This window comes from Sodiomyces alcalophilus (assembly GCF_042370955.1).
Source record: "Sodiomyces alcalophilus JCM 7366 unplaced genomic scaffold ACRALscaffold_9, whole genome shotgun sequence".
Lineage (NCBI taxonomy): Eukaryota > Fungi > Ascomycota > Sordariomycetes > Glomerellales > Plectosphaerellaceae > Sodiomyces > Sodiomyces alcalophilus.
In genome coordinates this window covers 205,538-223,226 of record NW_027263540.1, presented here as the reverse complement: position 1 = coordinate 223,226, position 17,689 = coordinate 205,538, and the positions used below count along the sequence as shown (strand labels likewise).

General features: G+C 41.6%; 1 protein-coding gene and 1 non-coding gene across 2 annotated transcripts; one reads left to right on the top strand and one right to left on the bottom strand.

The window, feature by feature from the left end:
* The first annotated feature begins 1,811 nt into the window (after nt 1–1,811).
* Nucleotides 1,812–1,883, top strand: ACRALDRAFT_t285. Its single transcript has one exon. It is a non-coding gene; the product is annotated as a tRNA-Pro (tRNA).
* Nucleotides 1,884–9,385: 7,502 nt separating this feature from the next.
* ACRALDRAFT_1076317 (uncharacterized protein) lies at nt 9,386–13,563 on the bottom strand. The gene is made up of 3 exons (XM_071018496.1): nt 13,347–13,563; nt 12,877–13,292; nt 9,386–12,820 (listed from the first exon to the last, which is right to left on the bottom strand). Exons 1-3 carry the CDS (start codon nt 13,486–13,488, stop codon nt 9,848–9,850), a joined length of 3,531 nt encoding a protein of 1,176 aa, XP_070871293.1. The 5' UTR covers nt 13,489–13,563; the 3' UTR covers nt 9,386–9,847.
* Nucleotides 13,564–17,689: the final 4,126 nt, after the last annotated feature.

Below are 17,689 nucleotides of genomic sequence, written 5' to 3'. Positions count from 1 at the left end.
ATAGAGTTAATTAAATTAATAAATCGATTATTTATTTTACGTAATTAAGTTATACGCTCTTTATAATAATTAAGAGTCTTATTTTATGCTTAGTAACCTATTAAAGCTCTTTACGCCGGGCTATATATAGTTATAACGATAACCTTAAATACGAGTATCTATATAAGCCACGAAGACTAAGAGCTATAGCAACGCCTTTATAAAGTCAGGGCCCGTAGTAACGGAGTCTAGGACTTCCTACGCCCTAACGACCTAATCCCTCGCCTATAATAAGCTACCCGTCCCGAATTTACTTCCTACGCCTCTATCGCTACTATAAACGGGCACTCAGTTAATATCTCCGAACTAACGGCTATAGGAAAGGCCGTCTATACCGAAGACTACCGTTAATATAAACAAGATCGTAAGGACTACGAGACCTATTAGAAAGGTATTAATAGTATACTTAAGTAGGTAAAAGAGTTTATCGTAGCGAAGAGACAGAAGGCCCTAATAAAGGGCACGACTCCTAAAAAGATCTTTATAGCAGTATAAGCCGACGCCGCGCCTTATATCGCAACCGGTATAAAGGACTCCTAAAAGAACTACGACCTTTATAAGAATAAGCCGCCTACTAACCTAAAGAAGGTAGCCGCCTAGCTAGACGATTAGCAGGACCTACTTTAGAACTATTATGATATCGGGATATATAATAACCCCCGGGAGATTTAGGTTAACGATTTCTTTAACGGTATACGACCTGCCCTAGGTAACTAGGTGGATATAAAGGAAGCTATACTAGAACTCAAAATAGTAACGGCGATAACCCTAGTCGTAGAAGGGAAGAAGGCGGCAGAATAGCTTAACGTGCTGCCTACTTAAAGCCACAGAACTATAGTCTTCCCTGTCCTAAGCCTAGGAGACGATAATAGACTATAGCAGGACAGGAGGGCTGACCGGAGCAGAGCCTAGGGGGGCTATATCACCTACCATAAAGGTAAGTTAACTAACCGTATAAGCTCTAAGCGTAGATAATTCTCTTTTAATAAGGACAAGTGCCCCGCGTGCTACCGGCACGGCCACGATCTACAGGGCTACTAGGTCCTATTCCTAGAGTTAGTGCCGGAGGGCTTTTAAGCTAACGACTCTATTAGGAGGCTAGTAGAAAAGTCCCTTAGGATAGACCGGGACCTATAAGGCGCCGTGGAGAAGATTAGGTCCTGAAATAAAAAGAAGAAGACCGCCGTTACCGATAATAATAACGAAGTTAGTGGTAATAGTAAAGCCACCGATATTAATAACGAAGTCGGTGGCGGCGGCGGTAACGGTAATAATTATAAAGTCTTTAAATAGGCGTGACTATATACGGATATAGAGTCACGCTGGCTAGAAGCCCTGGTAGCCGCCCTCTTAGCCGCCGTATATCCACTACGGTAGTCCGCTATATTAGACTTAGGTACCACCTTCTACGTTTTCTATAATAGAAGCTGATTTACGGATTATAGGCCGGGCTGCCCTAGTAACGTTATAATCGCCGGCATTATAACGGTGCCGATTTAAGGATATAGAGACGATATTATAACGGTGCCGATGTAAGGATATAGAGACGTTATTATTATACTAAAAGGAATAGCCGGCCCGACTAAGTTCCGGTTAAAAGATATAGCCTACTATAAAGACTTTATCTATAACTTAGTTATTAATAAAAAGATATATAAGAACGGTTACTAATAGGATTAAGAGCCGCTAAATAATTATATATACCGCTATAATCGATTAATCCTTTATAAGCTAAGTATTTACTACGATTATACTATTATAAAGCTCTTTTTAGGGGGATAGCGTAGTGGTAGTGCGCCTAGTAACTTATTATAAAGTCGTAGGTTCGGATCCTACTCCCTCTACTTCGCGCGCGAAAGGTTTTTCGCGTATAAACTACCCGGAGCCCTTAAACTAAAACAGGGGACCCAAACAGGGACATATTAGTCAGACTGCGACCTGACTAATAGAAGATACACGCCTTATATAATCCTTGCCTTAGGGGAGGTAGGGCTTTTACATAATATACGCGCGTATTAAGCGCGTATACACACACGCCTCTATAACCGTGCCCTAGAGCCTAGGGAACTCTATGGCGCGCGTAACACACTTAATAATTCCCGGACTAATTATAAACAGGCTAGCTACTTCTTTACTTCTAAATAGTATATATAAATAGACTAAATACTCGTTATAGGAGTAGTCTCCTTAATAGACTTATGCTATAGCCTTAGGGCTATATACACGTATTAAATTAAAAGAAAAAAAAGCTCTTTCTAGTCACTAACGCCCTAGCTACTACTTTTCTAGGTTAATAGTGTTTTATCTTACTAGTCCACTTATAAACTAGTAAGCAGCCTTTTCGAAAATCGATTAAGAGAATAGCTAGCTAAGCCGACAGTAACCTATAGTATATCAATTTAGGGTATACTGGCCTTAATATAATAAAGTAACTAGAAGAGTAGCTATAGGGCGTTAAACTAAAGGGACTAGGAACGGTGAGTTACGACGCCCGCGTCTAATCTAGGATTCAGCTTTAGATTAGCCGGCGGACCCGAATAGCTCCGAGCTACGCCGCCGAAAGGTAGGCGATGGATTTTATATAATTCTAATAGACCGCCGAGGGCTATATATGGATTATATTCTTCACGGATCGATATAGCGGCTTTATTACGTATTATGTTATAACGTTAAAGAGGGCCTCCGAAATCTATACAGTTATTAACTAATATATCTAATAGCTTTAACGCTAATTTAACTGCCAGGTACGGGTCTTTAAGTATAGTAACGAACTAATATAATCGCTTAAAATACAGGGCTTAGCTAAGGGATTTAGTATCTAATTAGAGTCCTCCTTAGCAGAGACCCCCGTATAGAACGGCGGTGCTAAAAGATCCAGAGCTGTTATTATACTAAAGGCATAAGCTATATACGAATCCATTCCCGATTACCTGATTTCTTATAGGTTAAGGTCGTCCTATCTACCGCTTGTATATAAAATAGAACACCTTAGCAGCGTCTTAGTTAGAAGACCCCGTTTAAAGTCCTTTATTAATATAAGCCGCAGCTAAGTTACCTATAGGCCTTTGCTTATAAGGTCTTTCCTATAACCAGCTCGGCTCTAACGAGGTCTAGAAAGCTTTAAAATCGGCCAGCGCCTCGGGCCTATATCGGCTCCCTGGTAGGATACGATGCAACTAATCTTTACTATATCTGGGTCCCTGGCCTTAACAGGAATGGTTTTATTCGAACACGTAACGTTCTCTTGAATAGATAAGAGTATACTAATAGTATTCTTAAAGCCCTAAAGGATAATTTACGTTAATTAACGGAAGAAGAGCTAGAGGATATTACTAGTGAGATCCGCGTGCTAAATACGTATATATTAACATAAGGCAAACCGTAAGATAAGGCGGCCGATATATATATAATAGTATACTTCGAGTCTATTCTCTAGTCGGGCAGCCAGGTTAACGAACCTCTCCTAAGGGCTGCGTCTACCGGCCTTAAGGCTCGGGGGTGGAACCGTTTATAGCGCCCGAGAGGCCGGAACGGTAAGAGGAGCTTATAGAGCCTATAAGGCCGGAGCTAGAAAAAGACTCTTCCACGGCCGCGATTAATTACTAACGCCTAGGTAGTCACCTTCTAACTCCACTAGAAACCCCTTCTTAGGCAGGGGTTACGGCGGCTGCTTTTACGGGCTATATATCTATAAAGCAGGGGGGGCTAAATTTCGAAGCTATAACAACAGTAACCGAGTCTGGATCTCTGCTTTTAACACAGGAATATATACCCTATTAGTCCGTAATTTAAATAGCAAGCCGCTAACTAACTTATAACTTAAAAAGGCACTTAAGAGACCTTATAAGACATACCGTATATAACTACCGGCCCCTCCGAGAAATTAATAAGACCGTAAAGGCCACCTATAGAAGATCCTGTTCGGATAAGCCTAAAGGGATCACCTTAAAAGTTATAAAGAGATAGGCTTATAGATTACGGTGCCGAAGGATAGGGCGAAGGGGTATTAGGTGCTTAGATATATATAGGTAATAACCCATAAGTTTAATAAGCACGGGTTCCTATAGAAGTATAAGGCTAGACTAGTGGTCCACGGAGATTAATAGTATTCAGACTTATTAAAAGATATATATATAGCCAGTTTTACTAGTCGCTCCTTTAGATTATTAATAGCGATTACTATATATTTCGATCTATCCTTAATATAATATAATATCGTTAACGCGTTTATATATACCCCTTTACTATATAATATATATATACGGTTCCTGCCTAGGACTATAGTGCCTTGTTAATTATTATTATAGGGGGGGATAGCGTAGTAGTAGTGCGCCTAGTAACGTATCGTAAAGTCGTAGGTTCGAATCCTGCTCCCCCTACTTCGCGTATAAAAGAACTTTCGCGTATAAACTACCCGGAGCCCTTAAACCGAAACAGGGGACCCGAACAGGGATATATTAGTTAGACTGCGACCTAACTAATAGAAGATACACGCCTTACGTAATCCTTGCCTTAGGGGAGGTAGGGCTCTTATATAACACACGCGCGTATTAAGTGCGCATATATACACGCCTCTATAACCGTGCCCTAGAGCCTAGGGAACTCTATAGCGCGCGTAACACACTTAATAATTTCCGGACTAATTATAAACGGGCCAGCCACTTCTTTACTTCTAAATACTTTATATAAATAGACTAGATACTTATTATAGGAATAGTCTCCTTAATAGACTCGTGCTATAGTTTTAGGGCTATATATATATATTAAATAAAAAAATTATTATTACTAAAGAAAGTGTTATATAGGCTACGGGCGTCTCTATTACTATAGTAGAAGTATATTATAGAAGTACTAAAAAGAGATGGATTTAATATAGTGCTGTAAAAGCCCTGCTACTCTATACGCCGAGGGCTAATCCTATTCTTTTATATAGACGATATCGTGATCGGCTTTAAGGAAGACTTAAAGGAAGAGATAGAATAAGCCGTCGCGAGCCTCCGAAAGCACTACGCTCTATAACGCGGGCAGCCACTATAGTGGCTCCTTAGTATGAAGGTTATTCGGGACCGTCCTTTAAGGAAGACATAGCTATTATAACGGGATTATATCGTTAAGGTAGGATATCTATTATTAACGGTATCTACCTATAAGCCTATAAGTCCTATAAAGCCGGCAGAACTGCTGCTATACGCAGGGAAGTCTACCACTATTAAAAGCTATTAATATAAGATAGTTTCCGTTCTATACGCCATAGTAATATCACGTCCTGATATCGCGTTTATAGTATCTCGACTCTATGGATTTAATATAAACCCGAGCCGTTAGTATCACGAAGTAGCCGATTATTTAATCCGACATCTGCTAGCAACGTAAACCTACGCCCTAGAACTAGGTGGAGGCAACTCTATTAAGGTGTTTACCTACGCGTCCTTCAAGGATAACTTAATTAATTAAAAGAGTAGTTAGGTATCTATAATACGCCTATTTAAAGGTATAATAGCCTAGCGAGCTAATAAATAAGCAACGGTTATAACGTTAATAATAGAGGCGGAGCGACTCTCGCTTATATAAGGCGCGAAGAAAGGGATATTCACGAAATGGTTATTAGAGGCGATAAGTGTGATATTCGACGATCCACGACTAAAGATACGATGCGATAACAGCTCAGCGATACGCCTATTAACGGCGGAGATCGCTTAATTAAATACTTATTTACCGTATATAGATAGATATAACTATTAGTTACGAGAGACGTAGTAGTATAGTAAAATTAAAGTTAGGAACGTTATTGGCGCTAATATAATCGCCGATAAGTTAACGAAGGTACGGTCAGGAGAAAAGTTTATGAGCTTTAGGAAACAGGTAGGAGTGATGGATATACAGGGACGTCTTTATATAAATAAGCTAGAGGAGATCTTACTAGAGCACTTAGAAGAGCTAGAAGAGAAGTTCGATAAAAGCTACGTGGACGTTATAGAAGGGGATATTTCGATAAAGAGAGCCTATAAATAACTTTAACTAAATAACTACCGAATAGTTGTTTACTTTGGGGGATGTGTCGCATAGGCCGGCCTAATGCTGGTTCGGAACGGGTTATTCCGGGCCCGCAAATAAGATTAGATCTGCCTCAAGAATAAAGTCCGGATTTTAGCACTACGACAAGAGTTTTATATAGAGTTAATTAAATTACTAGATCGATCGTTTATTTACGTAATTAAGTTATACGCTGTTTATAATATATAGCGTTCGGAGATAGATAGTCGAGTCGGCTCCGGGATTAGTACCACCTAGACCGACCTGGTATAGTATAATAGGGAGGACCACCGATAGATAGATCGTGGTCCTAGAAATGCTTTCGAGGGGATTCTCTAAGGTTCCCGGGGAAGAGGCTCTGTCTACCTATAAAAGGGATAGGTGAAGCTATACTCTTAACTTAGAGGTTAAGCGAATAATTTAACTATTAATTCGACCTATTAGTTTATATTACCCTTTTAATTATGTTATAACGTCTCTTTATCTTTATACGAAAACCCCTAATAGTTATCCCACTATTCGAATAGCTTTATTAGCGTTATATTACCGGTTTTTATAGCTTATAAAGTTCTTTGCGGTAATAGTATTATTATATACGCCGGGATAAATACTCTCGCTAAATAAACGCTATAAAGTTATTCTAATTCGGGTTAGCGATCTTCCTAGTATAGTGCCTTTAGGACGTCTAGAAGGTATATTCGAGCTTTATTAAAGTCTATTCGATATGCTATAGCACTAGGGCACTAGGTCTAAACTAATTCCTAGCCTTAATCGCTACTAATTAATCGTCGATTTCTATAACCGTGGATAACTCTTTAATTAGCTTATAATTATATACTAGCGGTTCCTTATAATCGCGCCGGGGCGCCGGTTATTCGGCGAGCTTCTTTATAATTACTTAATTAATCTCGCTCTATTATTAGAGATACTACGAAACTATCGTAATTAACGCCTGTTACGTTAATATTAAGGGCATAATAACGGATCCCTGCTCGACCTACGAACTACTATCTTTAGGACTAAGCGTAACCGGCGTATCCGTGGACCTCTTGTTTTTATCCGGTCCCTGCTCGGGCACCGTTATTATTAGCTTCGGTACGATAACCGCCTACTCGGCGTCCACGTCGCTGGCTCCCTCCGGGGTACGCTTCTTCCTCGAGTCCTTCTCGGTGGTATCTTCGGCCCAACTACCTTAAAGGTATAAAAGTTAAAGAATTATAATAAAAGGAAACTCCGTAGACTTTAGTTAAGGAAAAGATATTATACAAAAGCCTTAATAGCTTAGTATCCTAGAATAATCGTAGTATATTCGTTAACTAAGCGCTAACTCTAAACTAAGTCTTTACCTTAAGGGATTAAACTAATCCCTTAACGTATATATAGAAACAGGTTCCAGTCGGTGGTCTATGCGTGGCCATCGGTCCGACTATATACCGATAAGTCCGCGATTATCTTATTATATTAACTTACTTAGTTCTTCTAAAGAATTAGATATTAGAAGAGATAGTAGCGGTTAACTAAGTCCTATAGTCTTTAGTATCCTAGAAGATACTAAAGAGTATCTAAAGATACTTAAGCTCGACGTGGAATAGCGCTAGGATAGGAAGCATCTAGTCCTTTTATTCCTATATATGACTTGCCTCGATCTAGGATTACTTAATTCGACGGATGAATAAAGTGGTCTTCTGGTCGCCGTATATAAGCACTGTCCTATTATTATATTTAGTAAACTAAAGGGGCTTTTTAAAAAGCTGCTTGTATAGCTTATATATACCTTTAATAATGCCCTTATTCTTAAACATAGCCCTAAGCTATGGGTACGGGCTCTCTCAATAGTTAACTACGGAGACTATAGGATAATCGGATATAGCGATATCCTTAAATTATTTTAAGAGGATGGAGGAGAGTGTATATCGTTTTACTCTATTAAGGGATAGTCTCCTACGGATAAGCTTAAGAGCTATGGCCTTCGTAAAGCGGCGTTAAAGGTTAAACTAACCCTAGAGAATTGGTTTATTTAAGCTCGGGCAGCTAATAGGAAGTAAGGTCGTTAAGTTAATAAACTGATTTTATTTACTGTTAGTAAGATCTTATACCCGGTTTATAAAGTTAAAATTATTATAGACGATAACCGTATTCGGATTATAAGCTATAAGCTTAATATCCTCCTCCACCTGTTTAGATATAGCGTTAAGCCGCCTATTAATATAACGATAAGATATCGTTAGCCTAAATTTCGCTATTAATTTAATAATCCAGCGAGGTATACTATTCGATAGTATATATATCCTAAGGCCTTAACGCAGGAATCGATATATCCTGCTAGATTATCCACGTAAAAGGAGATTAACGATAAGATAAATCGCAGCCTTCTCTATATTATATTTGGGTTCGCGTACCTGATGAATATCCTCCCGGCTATCGTGTTAATTCAGGAGTAATTAAGATAAATAACGAACGAGCTAAGGCGCTTATTAACAAAGGGTCGGCTAGCCTTACTAAAGACGGCTATTAAGCCAGGAGGCATTATAAATAGAACTAATCGCTACTATACTCTTATTTCCTAAGCTTTGTCTATATTAGATAGGGTTAAACTAAGTAAATAACTTATATATTATAAAGCTCTCTATTTCTTTTCGTAGTATTATAGTATTAAATTAACCACGGGTATCTCCTATATTATTATCTTAACTAGCCACCACGACGGAGATACCGTTCTTCTTAAGACTCTAACGGATATCTACTATATTATCGGCGCTAAGAGTATCTATAAGCTAACGGGCACGCTATAAATTATGCACTCAAGCCTCTAAGAAGGTCTTAATAGAGTATAAGCCGCTAGTATAACTTCGGCGGTTTCTTAATATATACTAAGCGGCCCGGGTATCTTTAACTATCCTATCAGGAACTTCGCTATCGACAAGTCTATCGCTATTGCCTTTATCTTTATCGGGACTAGGTTCCTGGCTCTCTGGAATAGGGGATAATGGTTATAAAGATAGCGGCGGAGGCGGCACCTTACTAAGCTCACTAAGCTCGGATAGGGGAGAACTCGATATAGTGTCTTAAAATAAGCAATACTCCCTTAAAACAGATAGAATTAGTATTCCAAGATAGCGTAATTTACTAGTAATCGTTTAGTATAATTTAAAGAGATACCTTATACCGTAGATAGAATTATTAACGATATTAGTAAAAAACTACTAAAAGGTGAACGGAGAGTACGGTTCCGTTTACGCTTAGAGCTTAGACCTCCCTAGAGCTATATATATAGAATAGTGATATAAGTGATATGATTGGTTAAAACGAAGATGGTGGGTCCTGTACGTATAATTATAGGTATAATTATAACTGAATTTATATTATATCTTGTAATTACCACTCCCAGCCACTCCAGGGAGGTCTGAGCCCACTAAGATAACCTCTGACCTGGTTCTGGTCAGAGCAAAATCCTCTGTCTGTTCAAGCTCTGACCTATAACACAACGCCAGCCCCCCCTTTTTCTCTCTTCCCCTCAGCGGGGTCCCCCGGGGTAGGGGGTCAGTAACGATAGATAGCCAAAAACAATAATATGCCACTGATGGCAGCGGTCGGCACGCATGTGAAAAGTTGGGGATAGGCGAATCGTATAAATACCAGTGTAACGTGGCTGGGGAACGGGATGTTGCGCAATTATGTTGATGTTGCTCAAGTAGAAATATAACCCTGTAAAGAAAACAGGCGGAGCAATAAAGAGTACTTACAAATCTCATCCCGATTTGTCCATAGACTGTCCCTATTCCTCAACTCGGCTAATAAACTCAAGATCAAAGCCTACACGCAAGTTCTCAGCGGAGCTCAGGCCCTTCATCAGCAAACTTGCGTGCCGCTCTTGGACAAGGCGGCGTATAGAACGGACGAGGAACCCCGAGAGCACACGGGCAGACCAGTTATCCGGAATCAAGGCAAGTACATCATCAAGCTCGAACCAACTTCCGAACCTCTCCAAGAGCGATGCCGTTTGCTCTACGCGGTCGCTGATATCTCCAATGGAGAGAAACTCTTCCAGAACGACGTGGAATAGTCGCGCCTGCACCTGATGTGTCGGGAGCGTCGGGACGCTATCCCGCCCCTGAATAGATGGGGCATAGATTCTGGAGCCGCCTCGGATGCAGTACGAAATAGCAGTGTCATAGTCGCCAAGCTTGTGGACAAGGAGGCGAAGGGCGTCCTCGTGGTGCTGTTCAAGCGCTCCCAGAATGATTGTTTCCGGGACGAGAAACTCATCTGGCAGAGAAGCGATGCGTTTTCGAATCGTGGATGAATCATACGCGCATGGACCGCTTAACAGCTGCAACAATCGTAGGCGACTTTGCCATACTTCGTTTTCGTTGCTTTTGGCCGCGTTATCCGTTAAAAACTGTTGGTACGTCGGCTTAGGTGCCTGCAGGGCACGATACGCCATGTACGTGGCCGCGAAAGTCTCCCGCCATGTCTCCGACGATTCCAGTGCGCCAATGATGACATCCAGGTAATAGTCTATCAACTCCTGAACAAAGGCCCCGTGGCCCATTCCAAAGACGAGATGTTCCAAGTAATATTTTACCGCACTAGGTGCTTCAGCACGAAGTATAACTATGATCTCCACTGGTTCGTATGTGGGCGCCCGGCCCTGGTTGTCTGTGAAAACCTGGACACCAAGCTTCGGGTTACGATTTGCAAGCCAAATGCCGTATTCACGCACGAGAGCTTGGCTGCTGACTTTGGTTAGATAGTCTCGAACGCGAGCCTCCCCATCGCGAAATTCGCCCCCGTCGTCTCGCTCGCCCTCAATAATACGGCGCCATGTGGCAAGCACATCGCCGGCCATCTTTCTACTTTGGTAAAGTCGACTGAGGAGGGATAATCGGTGGTAGGATTCGAGAAGGGAGACGGCTCGGTCGAAGCAATCAACGCCCTTGTCGACCATATCGTACAGCTCAGCCCTGACCTGGGAGGCACCTCTTGTCGGTCCGTCGGGGAGACTCCGATCCAGTTCGAGGAGAACAATCAAGAGTGCCGCATCCACAGTACGGAAGACTTCGCTATCATCCGGCACACTCCCGAACCCCTTCTTTTTCTTCCAAGATGATAAAAACCGTCGAAAAAACTGAAGAACACTAACATCAAGTGTAGAAAATCGCGTCGTTCCTTGTTCGAATGTATTGCTTCGAAAGAATCGCTCGACAGTCTTTTTGACGCCGTCATACACCCAAATTCCCCTGGTGCTTTCGAGAACTTCATTACGAAGACTAGGAATCAGCGAGATGACGACGCGGGCATCGAGTAAGCTCTCGGCCAACGCCTCTTCCAATGCCCTGACATCCGTGTCCGAGAACGATGTGTCGTCGGGCCGTAGGAAGGTATCTAGGAGCATAACGACCGCTTTCTGCCGGATGTAATTGAATGACACAAACTCAAATTCCGACCTGGCCTCCCTCCCCTGGATCGAACTCAAGACACGGAAGACTGCCCGGCTGTCAACGCGCAAACGGCTTGCATCTTGCGCGTGTTCATACGCAGTATCAAGCTGGGCATCCAACCGGAGGAGCAAGGGGTCGCGCGTTGCCCACCAAATGCGGTTCCCGGACCAAACTGCCAACCGGGAATATGCCTTCGCGAACCTCGAAGCATACTCTTCTTCTTCGGCATTCCGCGTAAATTCCCAGTCCTCGGGTGGAGGATCTTCGCTCTGTGTGTCGCTGTCCCGGTCGAACAACTCCAATTCCCTTCGTACTTGTTTCGGAGATATGTCGCTGTCGAAGTCGGCGGTCCTTCGCAGCAAGATTGGGGTGTCCATGCTGCTGAGGGCGAATGGTGCGAACTTCCTTTGCCGTAGCCTATTCACGACTTCACAAAAGTACGTCTCCCCCCAGCCGGAGAGAGACCCGATGCCCAGGGCAGTTGAAGAATGGCCGACCTCCAGCCAAAACTTGGACGCTTGTGGGCCTACAACCTCGCTGGTCAATTGCTGGATCTCGAGACCATGATGAAGTCCACTGCCAGAGCTCTTCGTCATGGACGCAATGACATATACGTCTTCCCCGTCAGTGGGAGCTGAATAAGTCGTGGGTAAATCGGAGAAGCCCCGATCAACCACGACGTCGCCGGGGTATCGGTCAAATTTGATGGTTGGCCGCGTGGGATCGCCATCAAGATTTACGAAGATACCAATGCCTGGCTCTGATGGACCAGTGCCTGTTACGACAAGAAACTCCTCCGAGTTCGGCGAGGCTACGTGTGGTTTTAGAAAGATGGGCCGTGGCCTGGTTGGCTCGTCGCGACACAGCGTATCAGGGGCGGTGCTGCCCGGGAGACTTGGCAGTGGCTTGTCTGCAGCAAGCTGCTGCATGGCAGTTGAATCCTGCGTCAACCGGCGAGTGTTGGTTCCAGATGATGGCGAGGTCGGTAGAGGGCTGTCCTGGACACAACTGGGCGCGGTGGCCCCCAGGCTCGTACTCCTAGCATGGCCATATGAGTCACTGGAAGTCAACGGAGGATGGGTCTGGGTAGCCGAGACACTTCTCGTCATAGCTCCATCCGTACTTCCGGCAAGGCCTAGGGCTTGGCTGACACAAGCGGTTTCTTGGAAGTCATCCAGAGAAGAAATTTTCATCAGTGGGATCTTCAGTTGCCTGTCAATGTCCAACAAGGCATAACTGGTGGAATCAGCGACGCATGCAATTGAGTCTCGTCGCACGGAGACAGTGCTGTCCCCGATGTCGATTTTCTAGCATAAAAATTAGAACGGGTTCGGAGTCCTGGGCTGATGATGAAGTGCCAAACCTTAATTCCCGTTGCATCGTCCCCCACTCTGACGACCTGTATTCTTCGGCTGAGAGATAACAAGATGATAACAGCAGAGGAAGCATCTTCAACCCCGGGGCCTTCGCCTGAATCATTCAAGTCAACGCCCCCCACCCAGTTACAGTTCTTCACTTGTCTGGCTCCGAAGGCAGGGCTAAGCTCGGGTAGGGAGTAGAAGGTAACGGTCCAGTTGCATAATATGCATGCCTTCGACACCTTAGGGAGGAGTAAGATCCGTTGTACTCCGGGTCGACTATTGCTGGATTCGGCGAAGGGGGGCTGGAGCCTAGAGGCGAGGATAAATGTCTGTTTCCCGGCTTCATCGGTTGCATCCGCGGGAAGATGGACATAATGAAGTAATTCGGATGCATTTGTGCCGATATAGAGATTGCGGTCTGCATGCCAGAGTTAGCTTCCAGTTGCGGATCCTGTGATCTTCGGCCGCGTACCAAAGTACTCGACACAATTGATCTTAGGCCCATTGTCGGCACCATCGGCCGATAATGGTACATCGCTCAAGAGCGTCCGCAAGACATAAGGTCCACCCTCCAACGGTTTAGACTCTGATCTCTTCTCACTATGGGTACTCATGATTCGGTCAATTGTGTCGCGCCGTCCTCAGCATCGCAGCTCTCATTATGCAGGACTGGAGCGAAGTTATGTCGCATGCAGCCATTATCGCGACGTAACGATATTGTCAATCTGACTTAGGCCCCGTTCGACAATTTCAACAACTTATTAAAAAACGTCAATATAGCCAAAAAATGCATAACTCCTGACCCACCGATGCATAAGGGCCCCCTTTTATATAATATTTTCGTAATAATCGCATTTTTATACTAACCTCTATTATACCCCTGCTATACCCCCGTTTCGAAGTACCACGCTAGACAGGGGTCTTCTTATTAAAGTTCTTTAATAACTTATTCGTAGTTATATACGAAAGCATAGAAGCACCTAAAAAGTGCTTCTAAGTTATTAAAGATCTTTAATAAGATAGGATCCACTATTAGCCGCGCCGTTATAATCGAGGCTAGCGATACTATTATCACCACTTAAGATAACGATAGGATCCCAAGACTTAAGCTAATAGTCCTGATATATATTCTTTAACGAATTAAAGTTAGTCGACGCTATTAACTACTTAAAAATATCTTTTACCGTGGTTATAGAAACGATCCTGCTATAATAATAAGTATTATAAAGGGGCTATTTATCGGTTCCGACATAGTATTTCGGGATCTATTCAGAATTAATCAGTACGAATTTTATTAGCTTATAGAATAAATTATAAGGAACGGCACTATCAGAGAGACCTCATACTATACGATAACGTAGAAGGTTATAATCTTTCTTTACATTATCGGCCACGGCGTATCCCTGTGTAATGTATATGACCGCTTTAAGATATCGTTAAATACAGGATCGCATATCTCTAATAAGGTCCTAGGTACTATGCGTTAGCTTTATCTCGAATACGTTATAAGCCCTTTTAAGGGATACGTATCTTAATGTATCGAACTATCACCACGTAATAGTTAGTTTAACGGCTATATCGGGTAATCGACGGCACGTATATCCTAACGTTTATTCCACTAAAAGAATAGCGACGATATTATAACTGGAAGAGGTAACTTACTTAAAACGTCCTCGTAGTAGTCAATTTTAACCTCTATTTCACGTATATCCTAGCCGGCGCCGAGGGTAGTATAAACGACTCTTCTTTACTTTAAGAGGCTTTCGCGAGAGAAATTTTAACGTACCTGCTAGGCGATTCTACCTTATAGATAGTGGGTTCGGCAGCGATATTCGTGGTATCGTTACCTTATTCGACGGCAAGAGGTATTAGCTCTAGGATTTCTCTAAAATAGATTAAAGGCTATTATCCTTAAAGGAGAGGCTTAACTGCCTCCACGCCAGGCACCGTAGCGTTATTAAGCGGGGTTTTAGTATATTAAAGAGTAACTTTCTTATTATTGGCGGGAAGGTACCCGAATATAGTGATATACACTAACTATATATATCTCTAGCTAGCCAGTACTATAGGACCTAAAAGAGGATTTGACGTAGGTAACCTTAGGGTGCGGTAAATAATATATAAGTAGGATAGATTCTCTAAAGGAGAGGGCGAGGTTCCTAATCTATATATTTACAGGGGAACCTCAGACTATCTAAGGCTAGGCGCTATACTAGGTGAAAGGCTAGGATAGTGCTAGTACTGGTTTAGCATTATACTAGTTTAGTGCTAGCATACGGCTAGCATTAATCCGGAGCTATATAGTTTTAGGTCCTAGTATAATAGTAGATAGTGGTGCGTAGCATATACCCTAGGAAAGGTAAAGCCCTATATCCCGCGGGCGTCTCCTTCTCTTAAGGTCTACGTATTACGGGTTAACCCCCGTGGAGATAATCCGGTAGAGCACCGGATCTTCCGACTAATTATAGCGTGTTCCTAGCGGGTCGCCGCGATATTATATTTAGGTCGTAAGCACCTACGGAGTTTTCCCCTTTCCTTCTTTTCTCCTTAGCTTTAGATAATTTAATTATTCGGCCTTACGTTATAAATAACTTATAACTAGCCGCTTATATATCTAAAGCTTATCGAAACCTACACGCTACGTTTATAAAGATAGATCACTAGTTCGATCCACCTCCCGGCGCTCCGTCACGCCTAGTAGGCGAGTCGCCTAAGGCTACGGAGTAAAGGAGGGAGATTATTAACCCTCTATAGACCCAGGTCGCTACCTTAACCACCCAGATCTAAGATTAATAGAACGCTATTAATTAACTATTATAAGCGATATAAAATTAATAACGTATAGCTACGCTATACCTAACCACTCTATTAGAGGAGGTTATATAAGGCTCCTAAACGCCTACCCCGATATACACGTAACCCGATACCCGTTATAAACTTATAAACCAAAGCACTCCTACCACTATAAAAGTGTAACGGAAAACGCTTAGAGTATATAAGCTAGTTATCCGAAATACGCGAGAAGCTCCTATTAGATTAACACCTCGTTTAGAGCCCTCGCGAGAAGTGGTACTTTATTAACGCCTATCTAAACGAAGCCCTTTGCTATATCGTCGCCTCCTTTTAGGCGACGGGCGGAACCGATAGTTATTATAACCCCGAAGACTTCCTTAATTACCTTAATCGTATCTATAAGGACGTTAATAAATAACCTAGCGTAGCTAACGCCCTATAAACGTTACGATAACACGAAGACTACGTATTTAGTAGTTTCGTGTCCGGCTTTAAATAATAGCTAGCTATCGCGGACAGAGGTTAATAGGATAATACGGCGAAGATTATATTCCTATAAGGAGCTCTTAGTAATCGCCTCCGTGCCGCTCTTATTACTATAAAACTCTTAAATAATTACCACGCTTAGGTAGTAGAGGTATAGAGTATTACTTAAAGACTCGAAGCCCTCGCTATAAGGTCATCTTCTAGTTCAATACCCCGTAATAGTAATAATAATAATAACTACGCCCGCGACCACGACGGTAATATAAATATAGAAGGGGTTAATTAAATATAGACTAAGAGAAAAAAGACAAAAGAGTATTCTAACTACGGGAAAAAGGGACACCTTACTAGGAAATACCGCTTAAAGAAGAAGGACGCCGAAGATTAAAATGAAAGCCGCGTGGCTAAGGTCTCGGTAACCTCGGATAATAAGATAACCTATACAGGAGCAGAGCATTAAAGAAAAATTACAAATTACAAATTACATTACAAATTATATGTAATGTAATGTAATTTGTAATGTAATTTCTTTTAAAAACATTACATTACATTACATTATATTATATGTAATTTGTAATGTAATTTTATATTGTTAGGGGAAAAATTACATTTTTATACTATATATAAAGCTCGTATTTTAGAGTATATAGTATATATATAACTATATTTATAAATATATAATAAAGCTATTACGATTTACTCCATATTATATATATATATATAAAAGGCTATATTATATATATCTATATATAATAAGGAGAGATAAATAACTCTTAAGTATATATTAATATATATACGATATAGTCTTATTAGTCTAGGTAAAGACATGTACTACTGTATAATATATTAAGAGAGGATATAATAATAGATAATATACTATATACCTATATCTTCTTATTTACTATTTTCCTAAGTCGTCTTAGCACGAAGCATACGTTCCTTCTTAGTCCTATAATAGCGGCCGCCCCTTCGCTTATACCACCGTAAGTAGGCAGTTAACTGCGTCTTAGTTCTAAACTTAGTACTTCCATAGTAACTATATAAAAGCCCTATTTAATTAGTTATAGTTAGCTATATTATACCATAGTATATATAAAGAAACTTACCGTAGTAGTGGCACCCTATACTGAGTTCTATAGAGGTGTTTCGGCACTACTCTCTGTGTCGGGACAAGTGTTCGTATATAAGATAGGTTCTAAAGACAAAGAGAGTTCCTATAATAATATAACTATTTAGTATATATAAATATATAGTTAAAGGAGTATAAGATACTCGTGGAGAATATATAATATATCTTAAGTCTACTACTGCATATCTAAGTCTTAAAGATTCAGAAGTTCCGAAATTAGGTCGTTATATACCGTGGTACCTCCTAGACTTGTATAGTCCAGTAAGAGAAGAGTGGGGTTGATTTCCTGATTGGGAAGGGTTTCCGAGGGCCTGATAGGCTATGTGATAGCTGAAGGTGGAGCTTATTATAAAAGAGAAGCAGATATAGTAGAATCTACTAACGAAGAATTATTGTTGTTAAGCAGC

Coding starts and splice junctions, on each gene's coding strand:
- ACRALDRAFT_1076317 (XM_071018496.1), bottom strand. CDS start 13,488: ATGAGTACCCATAGTGAGAAGAGATCAGAGTCTAAACCGTTGGAGGGT. Junction 13,293..13,346: donor CAATTGTGTCGAGTACTTTG/GTACGCGGCCGA, acceptor TCTGGCATGCAG/ACCGCAATCTCTATATCGGC. Junction 12,821..12,876: donor ACGATGCAACGGGAATTAAG/GTTTGGCACTTC, acceptor TTTTTATGCTAG/AAAATCGACATCGGGGACAG.